The following is a 21155-nucleotide window of genomic DNA, read 5'->3' on the forward strand; positions in this document are numbered from 1 at the left end:
AAAATCAAATCACAAGTGGCAAGCTGACTGGCTGTAGGCAGAAAACTTGATTCCTTGGCTGTCCATCGAATATCCTCAAATCTGCTGTGTGTTTGGCTGCCTCTAAACTGCTGTTGACACCTCAAACAGCCAAGCCAACCAACTGCTGTGTAAGCTGTTATGAAAATCTGCGTATTGGCTGATTTGCGTGGCGCTGGACTGAACTGCGTATCATCCTTTTTGGCTGGCAATAACATATCCCTGCGCTGTCCCATTGGCTGATATGTATGTGAGTGGGAGACAAGTGAGAGTAAGTGGGGGACAGGAACTGTCCCATGTGGCAGTTTTGTCCCCACTCAAACTTTTCCAAATCCGTGAGCTTAAAATATGCATAAACTGCTGCGTATAAACTTCACTGCTCCATGAGTTTTAGTGGGGGACAAGTGGGAGACAAAGTCTGTCCTATGTGGCAGTTTTGTCCCCATTCAAACTTTAATTTGCACCAACATATTGAAATAAATAAAATTATTTGAACTTTAGCCATATGTAATATTTCAACGTTGCCTCTTTAACTTATCGTTGGACCATTTGACTTGCCACTTGGAACTTTGACTGATTTTCCTCCATGTGGTGGGCCCCACATTGCTACTGCATCACCTTTGATATTCCTTTAACTTTCCATGTCAAAATTTGATTTATTTTGACTATGGAAAATTTCTAAATTTTTCCAATTATTCAATTTTTTGATTTTTTTCTCATTTTTGCCACTGTCATTTGAAAAATCGACTTTTGAGGGGCTCTAAGTCATTCTTTGACCCCCCAAAGTGGGTCTTAGGATAATGCTGGGCCTCTGAAGATGAATTTCGAGTAGTCATACACCCCAGACATTTCCTAAGGCCACTTATTTACACCATTACATAGAAAATAATTAAAAAATCTCGTTTTGCGGGAAATTTTTAATTATTAAAAAATCCTACTTAGACCTAGCCAAATTCCACGAAACATTTTGTGTGATCTAGTATGGTAATATACATCGACTCTAGACACCAAGATGTGTCAGGGGCTCAATCTTCAAACCGTCACCCCGGCTTTGGGGTAAAACATGAGTGAAAAAATCCAGAAAATTATCCGCCTCTAAAAAAGAAGGGATAATTAACCGAATAAAAAAAACACTCCAAGGTGTACTGGTTTGCTGATCGAGTCCCAACATCCTAGGCCTGTTACAAATTCAAAACTCATCATAACTAGTATCACTTATTACAATTCCCCATAGGGTGTGGAATCTGGGTACAAGAAAGATGATGAGAAGATAGAAGTAGAGTTAAAAAACTCTGTTGACTGATGATATCTGATGGTACAAGTGTCCTCTGGATCATCCTTGGGCATGGAGTCTTCACATAATCATCAGGTGCCACTCCAGTGGTCAACAAGGCCCAACCAGATAAGTCGACGGGTAGATCCCTTCGGGTGGATCTGCCTGGATTATTACCCGTGGATGTAGTGGCCACGCAGTGACTGCGAACCACAGTTGAAAAAAACAAGCCCCAAGTTGAAGAGTAGGGCTAGATTAGGGTTCGCCTTGGGCAAAAATTACCAACGGCATATGATGTCAGCCCTAAAATGGAAGAATTAGCCATAGGAAAAAAATGATTTTGAGGCAATGTATTACCAACCAAGTGTTGAATCCTCCCACAAGCCTATTGAAATAGGGGCAAGCGAATTTCCCAACCCCAAGAGGAGCCCATCATGCCCCAAAAGAATTTATATTGGTCAAAGAAGAATTTAAAATGGATAAATAAATATTATTAATCATTTGAGCAAGCAACTTGGAAAATATATTTAATTGTGAACAGATTTTAATTTAAATGTATTTGTTCCATCCAAATTGATATATTGGCTCTACATGTGGTGATTCTATTAAATCCATCAAATGCCTATATAATAAGGCGATGGTATGGCTCATTGGATATACGATTATATATGGGTATTTAAGTTTGTATGGCATCTCTCTAAGCTTGCATGTATGTTCCTATATACTTTGGCTCGACAATCCTTTGTGATTCACATCTGAGACTCACATTTAATTTCTCTGTGGCTCGATTCACATAATTTTGAGGTTTCTAAGCTTGCATACATTCTGTTATAGCATCTCTTGATTACATACACATGTGGCCTAAGTCACAAGACACGTCCCCCAGGGTCATGTGTCCCATATTTCACATGCCGGACATGAAATACAACCTAAAACGTGTCCAACACGGTTTTGATCGTGTCCTCCGATTGATACACGTGTGTTTGATGTGGCGAAAACGTGCCCTAACATTTTTTCCTGTTAGGACATGTGTCCCATGAAAAATCACTCATAAATTCCACGCAAGGTTCATTTTTTCGGCGTTTTTGGTCATTTTTCATCATTGAAGCTCACTGGAGTCACCGCCGCCTTGCTGGAGATTCTTTGTTTGCTCGTTGAGTCATTGGTCATTGTTTTCGTCGGGCCAGGTATGCATTTTCCAAATTCCTGTTTGTTTTGAGCCTAACCCTACTTCAAGGAATATATCATTCCAACAACTACATAAGAACTCAAGGCTATACCAGCCTTAGCATCAAAGATACTTGACCTTGCATCGCCTACGAAATCATTCAAAACAACATCTTCATCAGTGTATCCAAGGATGCCTTTTAGTGACCCTTCAGATGCAGCCTTTATTGCTGCTTTTACATCATCGTAAGATGTTGGTTTCGCAAGGCGACATGTTAGATCCACGACTGAGACATTGGGTGTTGGGACATGGAAAGCCATTCCAGTTAGCTTTCCATTCGACTCTAGAAGGACCTTCCCGACTGCCTTTGCAGCACCAGTTGAGCTTGGAATGATACTTTGTCCAGCACCACGACCTCCATGCCAATCCTTCATAAATGGACCATCTATTGTAGCTGTAAATGGGCATTTTTCCAAGGTCACCAAAAGTTATCCAAAATTGTGGAAAATTAAACCCGTGACAAACTAATTTAGGAAGGGACATTACACGGGAGTAATCACCAACACTCAAGCACATAGTGAACATTAACGGGTGAATACTTACTCAACAGGCCCCAGAAAAGTATTGAGCCCAGTATTCATCCTACGCCCATACTCAGTAGTACATGGGAGTCATACTCTGTATTATCACAACTACGAAAGGTCACCACCACTGAATAAAAATAATAATTGATATTGACCAGGAAAAGGATGATTAATGTCGACTAAAAATTCTAATTTGTATAAACTCGACTAATACTGATAAACACTTTGCAAGATCTTAAATATGACTGTTAGGGTTTTCACAGTATTTCATACTGATTGAGTTGTTTTCTGGAGTTCAACTGTGATGCATTTCACAAACAGAACACAGATCAACTCCCGAAAACAACTCAGGCAAGATCTTAACTAGTTTTGCCAACAGAAGAATGTTTGAAGAGCAATTTACTCAGGAGTCTTCACTTCTAGAAAATGGAGTAGCAGGTATATGGTTGAATTCATTGTGAATTTGAGTGCAGTTATATGGTGCAATACTTACTGCATTTAACTTTGCTGCCATTGCAATAATAAAGCAAAGAACCCAGTAAATCAAGAGTAGCATCATTGCTGCAAAAAATCATATGAATCATCAAGACTCCCCAAACTCAAATTTTTGTACCATATTTACATACTCAAGCAATACCTGCTAAAATGAAGTCTCCAGAAGGGTGGAAAGCAACAGATCGAACATTGTGTGTATCCTGTATCCATTTCAAAGATACACAAAGTTATTCAAAAACCAATGGAATAAGAACTGCTGCCTGCTGCTACTATTTATTGGCTAGAATCCTCAAAGAAGAAGAACAACATTATGCCTCAAATGAATGTTCGATTAATTGGATGGACCTGGATAACTCGATGAGCTCTCCTTGTCCCTGTCCTTGCAATATCAAAAAACCTGCATACAAATTTCTTATGAGAAAATAAAAGATATTACCATTAAGTTGCAGAATTATGCACAAAACAACTTTGTATGCCAAAGTGAACATAAGCTCATGAAAATATGGAAATCTGTTCAAAGAAAATAGAAATGCATTAGGAAATGGCAATACTTTATGGTATGATCCTTAGCACCAGATATTAATACAGCAGACCGTGGATGGAAATCCAAATCATTGATAGGCTGCATAAAATTGGCACAAGTTAGTAGTCAGTTTTACCACATATAAAGATGAGACATTTAGATATGATCTCCATAGCCATAAAGTACAAACGCACAATAGACTAACAACAACAAAAACCTCCAACTTATCACCCAACAGGCATTTCTAACCAAAGCATATGAATGTAAAAGAAGCATAACAAAAGTAAGGATTGCAAAGCTGTTGAAATTTACATTCTTCACAAATCATACAAGACTTGTGGACTCACAACAGGCTGATTTGTGTGGCCAAATTCAACCAATATTCAATAGATTATAAATGATAAATAAGATCATACGCAATCAAGTCAGAGCACCTTTACATCATATATAAGATATTGCATTTAGAATGTTGTTTATAGAAATTTCCATATATGATTTTGATTGCAAATTCAGAATTGTTACCTCTCAATAGAGGTTTCCAAGATTTAAAACCTGAGAGCTTTCAGCCTTAGGGTTGATCAATGTTAGGGTCCTAGCCACCCTAGCACCTAATACATAGATTAAAATATTGTTATGTAAGAAAGGCCATTATTAGTAAATGAGGATGGTAATAGTTTGAATGCAACTCTTGTGGGACGGATTACTAGAAGGTTCTGCCTATTAGAAAGTTCCTCTAGAATGTTCTAGAAGAATAAAAATAGTATATATAGAGGTAGAAGCATTGTGAAAGATGTCTTGGAAAATTATTGTACTTGAGGTATGCTCTATTGGAGGTTGCTTCCTTTAAGAGGCAAGTGAACATCGTGCCCTTGGTAATAAAAGTAACATCCTTTGCTCCTTAATAATTGTGCTTGTGTTATTATTACAATCAGTTAAACATTTGGATGTTATTTACAGTGATGTTGTTTTGAATATTTCTGTCAGGTACAATACAAGTGGTATCAGAGAAACTTTCCTCTAACCTATTTTTTCGAAAAATAAAATTTAGAAATCTTCGCAGACTAGAGACGTGCTCTGGCATCTATAAAGAACCATAGTGCCATGTGATTAGGTACATAAAACCAATGTTATCAGAACGAAATCGACGATCGAAACAAAAAACCATGTGGAACTAGAAACAGTCGGAACCAGACCGAAACTGAAAAAAAAAAACGAATTACCAAAAACACAAAATATTCATACTTTAAAGGAAAAACATATATATTCATGTGCATCCATATGAATCCAAACCATTTATACAAAAATGTGCAAAACTTCTCATTTATATAGCGAGTAATAGTGCATATAACCAAAATAGCACTTAGTGCAAAACATCGTTGAACCGAAAAAGTTAAAAACATCAAGAAGCAGGCTTTAAAAGGCCTTCATAGTCCAAAATAACATGATAGTATGATACTACAATCTACAATACTACAGCTACAGCCTACAAGTGCTAATTGCCAATGTCATCAATCATCATTAGAATCATCATCCCGAACATCCTCCTCATCCTCATTTGAAGAATGAGTAGCATCCAAGTTTGCAATGGGATTATGATTTGATTCCTCTAACCCTGAAGTTGCTACTGACACTTCAGATATATCTACCTCTGCAACCTATGGAGGTGGGTCCAAGTCCAACCAAGAAAGGTCTTCATTGTCAAATGTTGGTGCTTGACTCTCCATAACCCAATTTGATGTTGGATTAAAGTCAGCCAAAACAATGTTGCTTGATTCAAGGGTTTTATTTAGCAATTGGTTGCGCCTCAACCTAAGGTTGTACTGAACAAAAACCATGTCATTCAACCACTTTTTCTCCAAACAGTTCCTCTTCTTAGTGTGTATACGCTCAAACACACTCCAATTTCGCTCACACCCTAAAGCACTACATGTTTAGCTCAATATTCAAATTGCAAACTTTTGCAATTGACGGCATTCACTACCAAATTGTTGCCACCAATAGGTAGTAAAAAGGGTAGAAGGCAAAGAAGTATTAGAAAAATGAATTTGAAACATGGACTCAACAATTGCAAATTGAAATGAGTAATATAATAATTTGAAAATTTTGATAGTTCTTACTTGGGAAATTCTTTGCTCTATTTCTTATAGCCATAGAAATGCCAAAGGTACCAATACTCTCATTGAAATTCACGAGCTTATTATGAATCTGATCTTGAGTCTTGGAATTAGGGAACATGCGCTCAATGCATTTATACAATCCCCCTAATACCTCCCCATTAACCTCAAAATTTGTAGTGTAATGGTACCTTCAAAATTCAGAAAACAAAAACATATTTATCAAGTCAACAAAAGTTAAAAGTTAAAATTGGATTTGAGGTCTATGGAGTCGTTCTTCCATCTTTCATCAAACGATTCTCCATAGAGGAATGTACTTATGTCTTTTATCGCCATATGTTGCCTTTATTTGTTCCTTGCCCTGATCCATGGCCTCATAAGCAAAACCCATGCCAGATCTATCACTATCCACCATCCGCAAAACTCTAACAGGAGGCTCAATAAATAGCACAATCTCGTCTGCCTTTGACCAAAATCTTTTGTCAAATACTTGGTCAACCATCTATTTCCCTTCAGCCTTTTTCTTCACTGACATACATTCCATTCATCACATGAAAACATCTTCCTCAAGTTCATTTTTTGTTGAACAAGGGATTGCAACAAAAGAAAGTTGGTTGCAAATCGTGTGATGGTTGGTCGAACAAGCTCTTTACCCCAAGTGTCCTTTCTCATAAAGTTCAAAACCCATGAGTGGTTGTAGATGTACATGGTTATGGATTTTGCATCATCCACACACTTCTTCACCCACTCAATTTTGCCAATATCCTCAAGCATGAGGTCCAAATAATGGTCTGCACATACAGACTACCAAATGGTAGGGTGTTTTTCCTCCAACATCTTTCCAGCTACAACATAGTTAGAGGCATTATCTGTAATCACTTGTACAACATTTTCAACCCTTACTTCCATAACTACTTCATCCAAAAGACGAAATAGCAATTGTGCATCCTTCACCTGATCGGATGCATCAATAGATTTGAGAAACATAGTACCTTTTGGACAAGTAATTAAGAAATTTAATATGGTGCAAGATCTACCATCACTCTATCCATCCGACATAATTGTGCATCCTATTTTGGTCCATGATTGCTTGAACTCTATAAGGTACTCTTGAATTCTTTGGACCTCATTTTGTAAAAATGGCCCCCTGATATCTTGAAAGTTAGGGCCTTGAAGCTTGCTTGACAAAAAGCTATAACATCAATCATGGGTTGATAATATGCAGAATTAATAGCATTAAAATGTATGTCTGCATCACACCACCATCTAACAATGCATTCATATGCAGCCTCCTTCTCTATCTTCTTCCATTTAGCATCAAGTGTTGGTTAAGAACCCGGGGTGGTGCGAGGTACAAAGGAGTCAATCCCTTTACGAGTTGTTGTCCTCTTCAAGTTCAAAGCACTTAAACTAGGGCCGAAAGTATCCTCTCCAACTCAATGTTGATAATATCGGCGATATTCGGAAATATCGCGATTTTTTCAGCAAGCTGAAATATCGCCGAGAAAATATCACGATATTTTCTTACCTAAAAATATCGCGCTACTTCGGCAAACTATCGTGCTACGACCTCAAATATTGTCGAGCTGGCTGGGCCAATGCTAGAAAAGTGATTTTGGTAGTTTTATTTGCTCATTTTGGTTTCTTAGTCTTAGAGAAGGAAGGGGAAGAGCTTTGTAGTGGTTTTCAAGGAGGGACTGAGGATCAAACATCCATTATCACCAGCAATTAAAAAATAATTGTGGATGAAAGATTGAAGGTCAGTAAGACAAACTTCATTTCTTCCATTAACAGGTATGTTCTTAAAAACCCCTATGTTAATGATTTTTTTCATAGATCCGGGAGTACCAACAAGATGCTTCACATACCAACGAAATTGGCATGATGAGGGAATCCAATGGCGATGGTCTCCAAGGCAACTTCATTGGTCTGCTTCTTCAAAATCTCCAACAAGTGTGGGGTATGATCATCGTCCAGGGAATCCAAACCCTAGAGCTATGGTTTCATCAACGCATCATCTCGTCCATGCATACCTTTATACTGAGGACTTCAATGACAATATCCTACAACAGCTTTGACATCAATGACAATATCCTGCAACCGCTTTGACATCAATGACAACATACTCAACAACCCCAGTATGCATCCTAACCACAAGTTGGGTTTGCTGGGATTGCCACCAATCTAGCCAATGCGTAATGACCCATCAAATTACAGGGAACATAGGAATATTAGCAAGCCTACGAGGCATGCATATGATAGCTACATATGCATGCATCGCATGTATCGCACTAGTATATATCTTAGCTGATATTGGAAAATGACTGAGTACAGGGTAATGAATTAATTGTTGAAGTACTAAGTAAATAGCTAATTCACCTTAATGTAATGAATATGTAGAGTGGGGTACTTATTAAGTATACCAACACTATAAATGACACTAATCAAAGCACTATTCAAATAATATACATATCAATAAATACAAAGGATTGTATAAAATAAAAGTGAATTAAAATATATATTATTTTCTTTCATATATTAACCAAAAGAATTATATATTTTACTTTACTAAAAGAAATATAATAAATATAAGTATATCAAAAGGATAAAGGACATAGATATTTGAATAAAATATAATACCCTAAATAAAATCTATGGAATAAAATTAGTCGGCAAAGCATATTATTTAAAGGTGAAATAACCAAACTCAATCAAATCTAACTTAGTTATATAATATGACTGCCTCTAACCAAAAGGAAGAGAAGGGCCGAGAAGGTAGGAGAGTGACAGCAAAAGGAATCGGGAGACGGTGGAAGGAAGGAGACTGATAGCAAGGAGGTTGGGAGACAGTGGGTTTGAGTATATATGGTAGTCAAAGAGGCCATAATAGGGGGGGAATTTTGAGGAAAGTATTACAGAGACAAGAGAGAAATTCCCAACAAAGCCACAGAGAGAGATTGAGCCTGATTTTTCTTGGAATTTTGGGCACGGGGACCAAATGATTTGTCTTATGGATCTAGGGACCGTAAAGGTAGGCCACAAATAGGTTGGGCGGAAAAGGGCGATTTGGTAATTGCAGTAGCAGGAACAACCATAGTCCAAAACACCTTCAACTGATTCTAGGTATTCTTCTGCAATTTAAATTTTTAAATTCCAGTTATTGTCTAGTTAAAATTGCACAATTAAGGCTTTACATTGTCTAGTTAAAATTGCACAGTTAGGGCTTTACATTGTCTGGTTAAAATTGCACAATTAGGGCACTAAATTCTGGAATCAAAGCTTCAAAATCTGCTTGACCTGATGGGTTTTCTTAATCATTTTGGGATTACCACCGCTCACGAAAAAACCCTTAAAATTTTATCACTCCCAAACTGACTTTATGTATTCCAGTAAATAAATTTGTTAGATTTTCAATAATATAGAAGAATTTTTAAATTCTCTGGAAACATTTTAATTATAATTATGCAACTGGATATATATTAAAATTTTAAAGTTGTAACTCTTCTATAATTAATTCGGCTATGACTGAGAATCTATCTCCTCAATTTATCAATTCCATTCTAGCAATAACAACCATTGAATTCGGAACTTTGTAACAATAGGATATGATTGTTTTGGTCGGAAAATTCACCCCTTTATCGCTCAAGTCGCTTCCCCATGCTTTCAAAATTTCAAAGTGTGCCACAACACAGCTTCGCCACATTGTGACATCACACACAATCCCTCAAGCCTTAGCATCAACTGAGGGAACTTGTCCATGCTTTTAAAGTTGTCACGACTCTGCTAAGGATCGAACCCAGAAATTTTGGTTCCATAGACCAGCACCTTATCCGTTTTAGACATGGGTTCGAACCAAATAGCCGACTTTTTGCTCAATTTTGCCTTCGATAATTATTTATAAATAAAAAGGTGAGGAAAAGGGGACATAACTCACTTTCAGAATAAAGTCACTCCCTAGTAGCACAACGTTGTGACTTAAAGGGGAGCCAGGGGGGCCAAAGGACCATGTAGAGATGGGGCCCACGCATACACTTGGAGGGACTGCGCAGATGGAAAGGAACACGTGGCAAGAGAGGGATTACGTTGGAGGAGGTGGGCCTTGGGATTGAGAGGGGCCAATGCTATAAAGGAGAGAGGAGCCTCCTCATTTTGTCATTCAATTATGTGCATTTGAGCTAGTCACTTCGACTTGGAGCATGCTGGCTGTTTAGCATGTCTGCAGCACTGCTTAGTGCATTGAGTGTCTCCGTTCAGAGATCTCACCCTTAGCCCTTGGGGACTTCGAGTGCCTACTCGGGCAAGGTAGTTTTCAGCAATCTTTTGCAGTAGGATTGATCTTTGGCGTTGTGGAGGAGCTGAGCATTTGGGGACTGTGCAGTCTTGAGAGAGAGGGACACAGTTCTTCTGGTGGGAGTTCCGGATTGGGGGTTTTGAGGAGGATTTGAGCTGGCAGATTGTGCGAGGGATCAGCCCTTGTATATTGTAGGACTTTACAGCGTAAGTTCCTCAGACAGAACACCAAAGGACACCGCTCACAAACAGATCACAGATCAATACACCAGTACTTTTGACGTGGTTAAAACCCTCAAAGAGGGATACAGTCCATGGCCTGAGCCAACGCGGCCACTTCAGGCAATTTATTAATAAAAGAATGAAAATTTACATATGCTTCTCTCATAGATGGATTACCCTACAAATGACCCTCCATGCTCTTTAAATAGAGATCATGGACCAATCAGGTGTTAAGCCACGGATCAAGTGTCGGTAATACCGAGGAGAGAATGAACCATCGGATCACTACATATCGTGACCGTCGGATTGTAAGTTACAAAATGTACATAGTAAAGAAACACACCTTACCTAACTCTATACTAGACCAAGTTGTACTTAACTATTTCCTATGTGTCGGAATATCCTGATTCCTAACATCCCCCCTGTTGTCGCGCAGATTGACACGACAACGCTCAGACCGGGGGCTGTCACTCTGATCCCCGATCTCTCCGTTTAAGCCTGTCTCCCGCGGCTAAGGGGGGTAGACCCTATGAAATGACGAAGGCCAACTGTCGACCAGTTGGTTGGGAGACACGGGACACGATATGATAAGCACCAGAAGGATTTAGAAGTTAAAAGACCAGTGCCTTAAGAGATTATTGTTAAAACGATTACTTGTTAGATGATATAGAAACATAAACAGTGAACAACAATCATTTGTCATCGCAAGATATCAGTTAAACTCACAATGCTCTTAGAATGACCAAAACGATATCTAGCAACTGAGAATTTTGAAGAGATGAATGCTTTAAACCACCACGAGAATCATAAATCATTAACCAGATATCATATTCGTGTCCAGACTTGAAAATTTAAATCTCAGCATAAAAGATATAACATGATAATTCCCGAGAAGAACTGGATCTGGCAAAAAGGAAAATTTTCCAAAATTTTTTATACTTTTTCAATTTTATTTTTTTTAATTTTAAATATTAAACAAAACCCAAAAATAAAAAAAATCTAAATTAAAATTAATCTAAAACCTAACTATATAAAAACTAAAACTAAGACTAAAGCCCTAAAAAAAAAATTTATAAATGAATCTTTTTTTATTTTTTATTTTTCATATTATAAAAAATCTAAAAGAGAAACGATTTAAAAATGAAATTTAAAATCTAAAATTTATAAAGTTTAACTATGATTAAACCCTAGATAAATAAAAAAAAAGAAAACTTTAAAATTAAAATATGTTCTAAATATAAAGTAAAACTACGAAAATTTCAAATTTAAACTTAAAAATGAAACCTGAAATAATTAGAATCTAATTATAAATAAATAAAAAAAACTAAATCTAAAATTAACCTACATATCTAAAACTATAGCCAAGACTTAAAACTAAACCTACGGAACCAAAATCAGACTAATGCTAGAAACCCTACGCAGTCGTATATCATTAAAACCTACAATGTTATCTTTGTCGTCGTTGACCGACTGACAAAGTACACTCATTTTTTCGCCATATTCGCACACTACACAGCAGCGCAAGTGGCCGAGCTGTTCTTCAAAGAGGTCTTCAGGCTACATGGTCTTCCAAAGACCATCACCAGTGACAGGGAGAGCCGTTTCATGGGCGGGTTTTGGCAGGAGCTTTTCCGGTTGGTGGGGACGGAGTTGACACCGAGTCCAGTTATCACCCACAAACGGACAGGCAGACAGAGATAGTTAACAAGTGGCTGGAGGGCTACTTGCGTAACTATGTCAGTGGGCAGCAGCGAGCATGGCTGAAGTGGCTGCATCTGGGGCAGTACTGCTACAACATTACACATCAAATGTCCATTGGTATGTCACCATTCTATGCTTTATATGGATATCATCCCTTATCTTTTGCTGACGTGATGTTTGGTGCTAGCAAGGCTCCAAGAGCCAAGATTTGGATCTAGGAGAGTCAGGATATTCTCCGAGCTCTCAAGGATAATATGGCTACAGCGTAGAACCAACAGAAGCTGTATGCCGATAAGGTTTGGGTGGAGAGATAGTTTGAGGTAGGGGACTTGGTCTACCTACGATTACAGCCATACCGACAGTTGTCACTGACGCAGAAGGGGGCTGAGAAGCTCAAGCCCCTCTTTTATGGGCCATATAGGGTGATACGCAGGATTGGACAGGTTGCGTATGAGTCGAAGCTTCCCCAAGGCAGCAAGATCCATAACGTCTTTCATGTATCATGCCTGAAAAAGGCATTGGGGCAGCATGTGACAGTGACATATGAGCTACCACCCACGGATGATGAGGGGCATTTGGTGTTGCAGCTAGAGGCTATCATTGATACCAGGGAGAGGTAGCTGCGAAGCAGGATGGTCTGGGAATTCTTGGTGAGGTGGAAGAATTTACCGGATGAGGATGCCACTTGGGAGAGTGAGAAAATTTTGCAGCATCCATCACTTCAGTTGCTTGAGGACAAGCAACATTTTGCGAGGGAAGACTGTAATATTCCTAATTAGCCATGGCTAACTGGAATATTCGATTTTGCTCAATTTTGCCTTCTATAATTATTTATAAATAAAAAGGTGAGGAAAAGGGGACATAACTCACTTTTAGAATAAAGTCACTCCCTAGTAGCACAACGTTGTGACTTAAAGGGGAGCCAAGGGGGGGGGCAAAGGACCACGCAGACACTTGGAGGGACTACGCAGATGGAAAGGAACACGTGGCAAGAGAGGGATTACGTTGGAGGAGGTGGGCCTTGGGATTGAGAGGGGCCAACGCTATAAAGGAGAGAGGAGCCTCCTCATTTTGTCATTCGATTATGTGCATTTGAGCTAGTCACTTCGACTTGGAGCACGCTAGCTGTTTAGCCTGTCTGCAGCACTGTTTAGTGCATTGAGTGTCTCCGTTCGGAGATCTCACCCTTAGCCTTGGGGGACTTCGAGTGCCTACTCGGGCAAGGTAGTTTTCAGCAGTCTTTTGCAGTAGGATTGATCTTTGGCGTTGTGGAGGAGCTGAGCATTTGGGGACTGCGCAGTCTTGAGAGAGAGGGACACAGTTCTTCTGGTGGGAGTTCCGGATTGGGGGTTTTGAGGAGGATTTGAGCTGGGAGATTGTGCAAGGGATCAGCCCTTGTATATTGGAGGATTTTGGCTGAGTTTCAGGCAGAGTTTTGGAGGGTTTTTATTTAGTGGCAGTGCAGAGCCTTGAGGGATTGCGTGGATCCTCAAGGGGGCGAATTTCGGGGGTCAGCTATTTCAGAAAAGCTTTCTGGGTTTTTCTGGGTTTCTTGAGTAGAGGTTGATTCCAGAGTTTCAGCATTTTCTGAGGAGGGGAACAGCCCCAAATCCTCATTTGATTTCCAGTAGTAGCAGCAGCGCGACAGTTCTCCAGCAGCTAGAATGCAATTCAGAGAGAGACCATTCCTTTACTGTTCTGAATGTATTTCTTCACTTGCCTGGTGCAAGTCGAGGTGCCATCTTTCTTATCACCTCCTGTACTCATCCCATTACTTAGTATAATAAAATGGCTTAGCATTTCTCTCTGCACTTCTTGAGTATCTACTTATATTTCATGTTTACATTATTATATGTTGCTCCACTGTTATTTTTATCAATTTGAGCTTCCCAGTTACTATATCTCTTGTACGTATTTGGTTGGAGTTTGTTGAGGTTTGGGGAATATCTCTGAAACGAGATATTACACCATGAAAATTTGTGGAGAGGCTAAAGCACATGAAATCTCCAATATCCATAAATGGTTTGGACAGATTGTACCCGGTTTGGGAGATATTAAAATAATTAATATTTTTAATGGAGTTCCTATGTCTAAACTTAGGAAAAATAAAATATTAATGGGTATTAATATAAAGCTAGGTTAGAAGGTTCCAAAAGACATGGATCAAGGAAAATCTAATCTTAGTCGCTGATTAGAGATGTAATCTCGGCCATTGAAGGACCAATAGGAAAACTATAAGAGGACGCTTGAGGGTCAGTTGGAGAACACACCAGAGCGATCAGCGATTCATTTTGCTAGAACAGGGTTGCTAAGCAAAAGTGAATCAGTGATCAGCAGCGAGGGGCAGTGAGTATTGGACAGAGGGGCAGAGACAGTACTGAGAGACCAGCGCAGAAGCAGTGAAAGCGAGAGCAGCAACCAGTTCAGGCCACGCAGAACCCAGCTGAGACAGCGCAAAGGCCAGAGGGATTGCGTCATCCACACAGAGGCTGCTGGAGTGACGCAGAGGGTCCCATAGGCTGCGCAATGCCTCAGAGGGCTGACGCAGAGGGTCCTGGAGCTAACACAAGTTAGCAGGAGGCTAACACAGAGGCCAGAAGGGCCAATGCTGAGCTTCAGAGTCGCTGAAGAGGGTTTCATGGGACAAGATTTCTAAATACCTATTTCTGAATATAGAGGTATTGTTGCCATGTATTTTTCTCTGTCGGGTGAGCCAGTTAGGCACCCAATTGTACTCTAGGAAATACTGCATAATAATAAACCCTCATAATAGTTGCACCGATTTTCCTGCATTGGGTTTTTCCGGGGACATTTGTCCAAAAATAACGATGTCACTTGTGTGTTTGTTTTCTTTCAGATGATCACCTGTAGATGTTGTGACTGTATTGTGTTTATTTCGGTATTTAAATGTTTTAAATAACTTGTTCAAAATTTACAAGTAGAAGAAATAAACCAGCAGAATACAAATTAATTTTCTAACGGATAGACTTAGAAAATTCAACACTACATACCCTTCAAATTATCACTGATTCTACTTTTTGGGTGCCAAATACTATAAATTTAATCATACTGAATATATCCTAAACAATAGGTGCTTAAACTATGGCCGACAGAATCGTATTGTGCAAAAGATGGCTTGAGAGCAAGTGGTGGCCTTATGTGATTTCGTGAACCGACCTTACCCTTTGATAAGTAAGACCAGTTGTATTCACTTGTATTCGCATATTAATATGATTGAGTAGAACCCATTGAAAGCAGACTATTATATATATTTTGTTACGGTTATATATATATATATATATATATATGGTTACATGTGTCTATTAATTAGTAATATATTCATACATAATTTTAGGCATTATATGTTATATAATTATTATCCAAATATGTTAACAACAACAACAACAACAAAAAATGGTATGTTAATAACTTAGGTATAACCTATAGTAGTCAAGTCTCACTAGCATCACTATTGAGGATGGGCCTAGTCAACAACGCAGCCCAAGATCAAACCTCACGAGGGTTGGTTGTGCCCTATGCTAGGGGCAGGCTACATGCCAAAAAATCCAGTCAGCTAAGGGTTGGTGTGGTCCAGGCCGTGTGCAATCCCCAAGTGTCTTTAACGGCTTAGTTTCTCCTGGGTCGTGGCTCCTCACGCCACAGGTCAAGCCTGAACGATCACAGACAACTTGACAAACAAACAAAAAAACTTAGGTATATAGTATATGTGAAGTTGAATAATTCATTCGCCCCTTAGAAGATCAATGTCTGTCACACGCAAGCTTGTGAATGATCTTCTGAAACGCATTGATGTTGTTGTTGAGTCGGCCACGTTCCAAGTTGCATGCAAATTATTCCAACCACAAGACGCAAGGAATACTATTGTCCACCTCACCACTGAATGCACACAATGTGGAGTCAATGCCTGTGTATATATTTTCTTTTCTTATTGGATGGAATTAGGGAGTGGTGCGTTTATAGGCGGAGGGTTTTCTCCATATGAGATGGCGAAATAGTTGTATTGGCTTGGATTGATCATTCGAAACCTATGTTCACCAAGCGACCCGTGTCACCCAACACGCAAGCAGAAAACCCTTGTAGTTAATTAGTCCCGGGTTTTATTTCCATAGACATGGTATTGCTTTCGAGCCTTTCCCAATGCATATTCATGGCGTCAATCCATGATGTTTATGTCAAAGCACTCATGGTCGCATCAAATTCAAAGAACCGCACACTTTGTCGAGGATAGTCCCATATAATGAAATGCAAACATAAGTGGTGTTAAAGTGGTGTTAATATTTAAATTAAATATCTATATGTAATTTAATTATTGGTAACAGGAGTAAATTTACTGGATTAGTTTAAGTAAATAAGTATTTTGAATAATAAGCTAGAGATTATGAGATTGTCTTTGGGTTAAATTTTGTTATGGATATTATTGGACATCATTTGATATTGGAATATGTTTAAAGGTTCTTAGAATTATAACAATGGTATATCGATATGAAATATATATATATATATAAAGAATTTTACTATAGGGTATTCATTTATTATTATTATGTTAATTTATAAATGAGGTTTTCAAAATTATGAAAGATTGTATTAATATATTGGTTCAAATTAAAGTTGTGATAAGTATGTTTTAATTAAAATAGGTTTATAAGTAATGGGGATTTAGTTTGAAGGAATGTAGAGGCAAGGAGAGTTGATGGTTATTATAAAGGTATTGTATGTAATAAGATGTGGGGTACAAAGTTAATGCATTATTAATAATGGTGTAACTAGTTATGAAATGTTTTATATTTGAATACTCCACCTATATTCAAAAGATTAAAAAGGATTATTATAAAATAAATTAAAATATAGTTATTTGGAAAATTATTAAATATGTAAATACACACTGGAAATTAAGATCATTATTAAGTATATATACACATTAGAAATTAAGATAATTATTAAATATATAGATACAGGTTGCAAATTAAGATTATAAAGATAAATATTAAATAAAAAATATAACCCCTTCCATAACCGCATTTAGGATGAGCATTTAAGACTAGAAAATGCTAGGCAAATATTACGAAGTGATACTATGATCTATGAAGACCCATGCATTTTGATAAGTATTATTACACGCCACGATTGATCACCATGCATTAGCACGAGGTAGCGATACCACCCTCCTTGACCTCAGTATCAATAAGACCAACTTGCAGGTAATAATAACAAAAAAAACTATACCCGCATGTGACCTGAACTTACGAAATTGTATTTATTAATCTAAATTATACCTTAGATATTCATCATCTTATTATGTGTCTAGGGAAAAAACTGTGACGGTAAAGACATATCAACGACGACGCCATGGGGCAGCGTCACCATCACCGTCGCTATCACCATCGCCATCACCACCACCGATACCATCATTAGCACAAACCGCTTCAACACTTGAGTTAACCATTATTACGTGCTCATTGGAAGCCATCTTGGAAACATTAAAAAGGTTGTCGATGGCTAATACCAAAGAAGAGCAACCTCAGCTTGAGGAAAGAAACCTAGAAGAGTCCAAAGGTTTAGACTGTAAACAACCACGTGAAGACATTTCTAGGGAGCTACAGAAGATCAAGCTTATAGAATTTTTAGGAGAGCGGGGCAAAGAACGTGTTGAAGCATATGGCTAGAAGGAATGACAAGGTGTTTCGCACTAAGGGAAATCTAGAAAAGGAATTGCATCTCACATCGGACAACGTTCCTTCAGAGTTGTTCAAAGAAAGATTTCGTGCAAAGTATTTGCCACCTTACTTTCAAGAGCAACAAGTTGGAGTTTTTCACATGCTAGTCCAAGATAACAAGACAATGGAGGAATATGAGATGAGATTTATGGAAATCATAAAATACGTTCCTTATCTCAAAACTAACAAACGTCAAGTTGAACGTTTCGTGTATGGATTAAATCTTCGAATCAGGGCCATGGTTAGAATGTGGAAGCCATCATCAGTAGTTGAGGCAGATGAATGTTCCCGTTATACAGAGGAGCATTTAGGGATAAAAAGGGATGTCAAGTTGCCAGGACCCCCACAACCAGGAATTCCAGGGAAGACTCCCCAGAACTTCTTCAAGGGGAATAGCTTGAGAGCACCTCCTTATGGTAATAGATTTACCCCAAGAGTAGAAGCAAGAGCTCCCATGGCAGTTAACGTTATAGTTGCGGAATCGTCAAGATTGTGGTGTCCTGAATGCAGAAAATTTGGAACAGACACTTCACATAAAACTAATCATGCATTTAACAGAAGATTGCCATGTAAAATTAAAGACAACAGAGCACTGCAATATAAAACACACTGAACAAGAAACTTTTAAGATTTATTTTATTAGATAAGCTGGGATTTTACATGCACAAACAACCCATGTAGCTAAGATGAAAAGCTAGCCTCAAATAGATCCTACAACATTGCTGCAAATCAGCCCCCAAAAAAAACTGAAAAATCAATACACTGCAACCTATGAACCCTGAATGGATTCACCAACGGAAGATGGGTTCTCGCCTAATCTCTCTAAATCACCCGAGGGTTTTCGTCCTAGGGCTACCAATGGAGTAGAGAACCACATTCTCAACCTCTCATACAAGGAACAATATCAACTCCAAGATCCCACCAATGGTCTCCTCCTCTTTTATAGATCTGATGGAATCCTCTAGAATCTTCTATTTATTATTATTTTAATCATGGAGCACTTTTCCCTCTATTTTAATTAAAATATTCTTTTTAATGCGGGAAAAAGGTATATTGGCCAGCATATCTCCTCAAGTCACTGAAACTCCTATCCAAAAGTCCCATCATGTAGATCTTCTCGTTCCGTTTCCAACGAGCTATAACACTAAAGTATTCCATCAATTAATCTCCCCCGAATGCCACCTAGAGCATAATTAATTAAGTTATGCCCAATAATAATGTTGATTTCTGAAAGATGTCGAAATGCAACAGAACGAAAGGCAAGCTATCTAATGATGGAATATGCCAAGCGAATGCCATCAAATCCCATAAAAACTCCTCAAAACTCCATCGGGACCCCTAATGACATAAACCTACTCCACTAACTTGGCCATCCCCTATCCCAGAAATCCACCCGGTTGTACTATGAAGAACAGTAAAAATGGGGACATGACAGTTCTCCTGCCCCAAGATTGCTTTCCCTCAAGCAATCCAAATTTGTGGACCAATCTGGTGGCCCAATGTCCGGATCCCATACAAACCACTACTCCACATCACGTTTCCAAGCTATCGGAACATGACCTGCTCCACTAACTTGGCCATCCCCTATCCTAGAAATCCACCCGGTTGTACTATGAAGAACAGTAAAAATGGGGACATGACAGTCCTCCCGCCCCAAGATTGCTTTCCCTCAAGCAATCCAAATTTGTGGACCAATCTGGTGGCCCAATGCCCGGATCCCATACAAACCACTGCTCCACATCACGTTTCCAAGCTATCGGAACATGACTAGATCTTATAATACCTAGATCCCATGTCCATCTCTGACTCAACCTGCTGCTAGTAGATCCACCTGGATCCCAATGCCACCAAGAAGGATCATTAATACTACATCACTCCTATTGTGTTGTAGCTCTGGCCGTGAATGCTGCCCTACCAACTGTGTACCAGCTCATCACCTCTCTCTAATCCAATCCTTGGCAAACCCCAAGGTCAGTCTCACCATACTGATGTTGCGCTAAGATACTGATGAAGATATTGATGAGTGGCCAACCCACATTCTGTTGGCAACTAGAGTATGTAATATCACCCACCTCTAAGGGCTCCTACAGTACACTGCTCCTGACTAAGAATGATACTCCATCAATAGGATACCAACTCCTGATCTCCCGCCAATCTAAGTCATGGAATCCTGTGTAAGGAACAAGTTTACTATGTTGACGTTGGTCCATGCTCAACTCATGCTGCCCTATTGGTTGGTCAGCAATATCCATCGAGAAAATCTTGCCTCTCTCCCTGTAATGGGTACAAGTAGCCAAACTATGTTGAAAGCCCTATCCATGTACTCCTGGAGAGGGCTACTTCCTGAAAATGTTGCGGCTCGGCTATCTACCACTATACCTGTTTGCACGTCATTAATGGGTAGACCCAAAGATGGATGCACTACCATCTCCCTCGCCTGATAGAAAACTCCACGCTCTTCCAATCCACCAATCTCCTGCCAAACTGTCATGTCATACTCCAGCATATTTTGAGGACAAGTGTCAACAAACATCGTCACCCTGTTAGCTGTCTGTACATTTCTCTGCTCCTGTCAACGACTGACCCCAAGGGTGGCTACTCATCCTCCATCATCACGGGTTCAATATGAACCTCCAACTAGCTCTCCCAAAAAGGCTCATCATGCATACTGTGTGCCCCATCCTCCTCAGCTGACTCACGCTCCATCATATGCTGCTCACGTTGTCTCATCACTAGTGACACACTATCCTGAATGTCTCTCCTAGGACCCACGGACTGCTCATCATATGAATCTGGCCTAATTTCAATGACTTGCCATGACTCATGCTCCTCTATGTGCTCTCTATGTTGAATCATCAGTCGCTCATCTGCTCCCTGATCTCTTTCCCACATGGGAACAATCAGCTGCTCCTCGTACTCCTCTACCACACATGGATGCATATCTGGGCTATTGTCATCAACTCCATATGACTGCTCGTGCTCCTCTAAGGTATCATCATATGAACCCATGGACTCGTCCAACAAAGAGTCCT

At 39.1% G+C, this 21155-nt stretch overlaps 1 protein-coding gene across 1 annotated transcript in view; it reads right to left on the reverse strand.

The window, feature by feature from the left end:
* Positions 1-21155, reverse strand: part of LOC149222569 (Transducin/WD40 repeat-like superfamily protein) — a 416287-nt gene that overhangs the window by 174736 nt on the left and 220396 nt on the right. Inside the window, exons 7-9 of the mRNA XM_089385511.1 lie at positions 4090-4160; positions 3884-3935; positions 3681-3738 (exon numbers count right to left, since the gene is read on the reverse strand). Coding sequence (XP_089241637.1) covers positions 3681-3738; positions 3884-3935; positions 4090-4160 — 181 coding nt within the window. The remainder of the gene's footprint in view (positions 1-3680; positions 3739-3883; positions 3936-4089; positions 4161-21155) is intronic.

This window comes from Pinus tabuliformis, chromosome Q, assembly GCF_031772625.1.
Source record: "Pinus tabuliformis cultivar Carrire ecotype Pingquan chromosome Q, CPIR1, whole genome shotgun sequence".
Lineage (NCBI taxonomy): Eukaryota > Viridiplantae > Streptophyta > Pinopsida > Pinales > Pinaceae > Pinus > Pinus tabuliformis.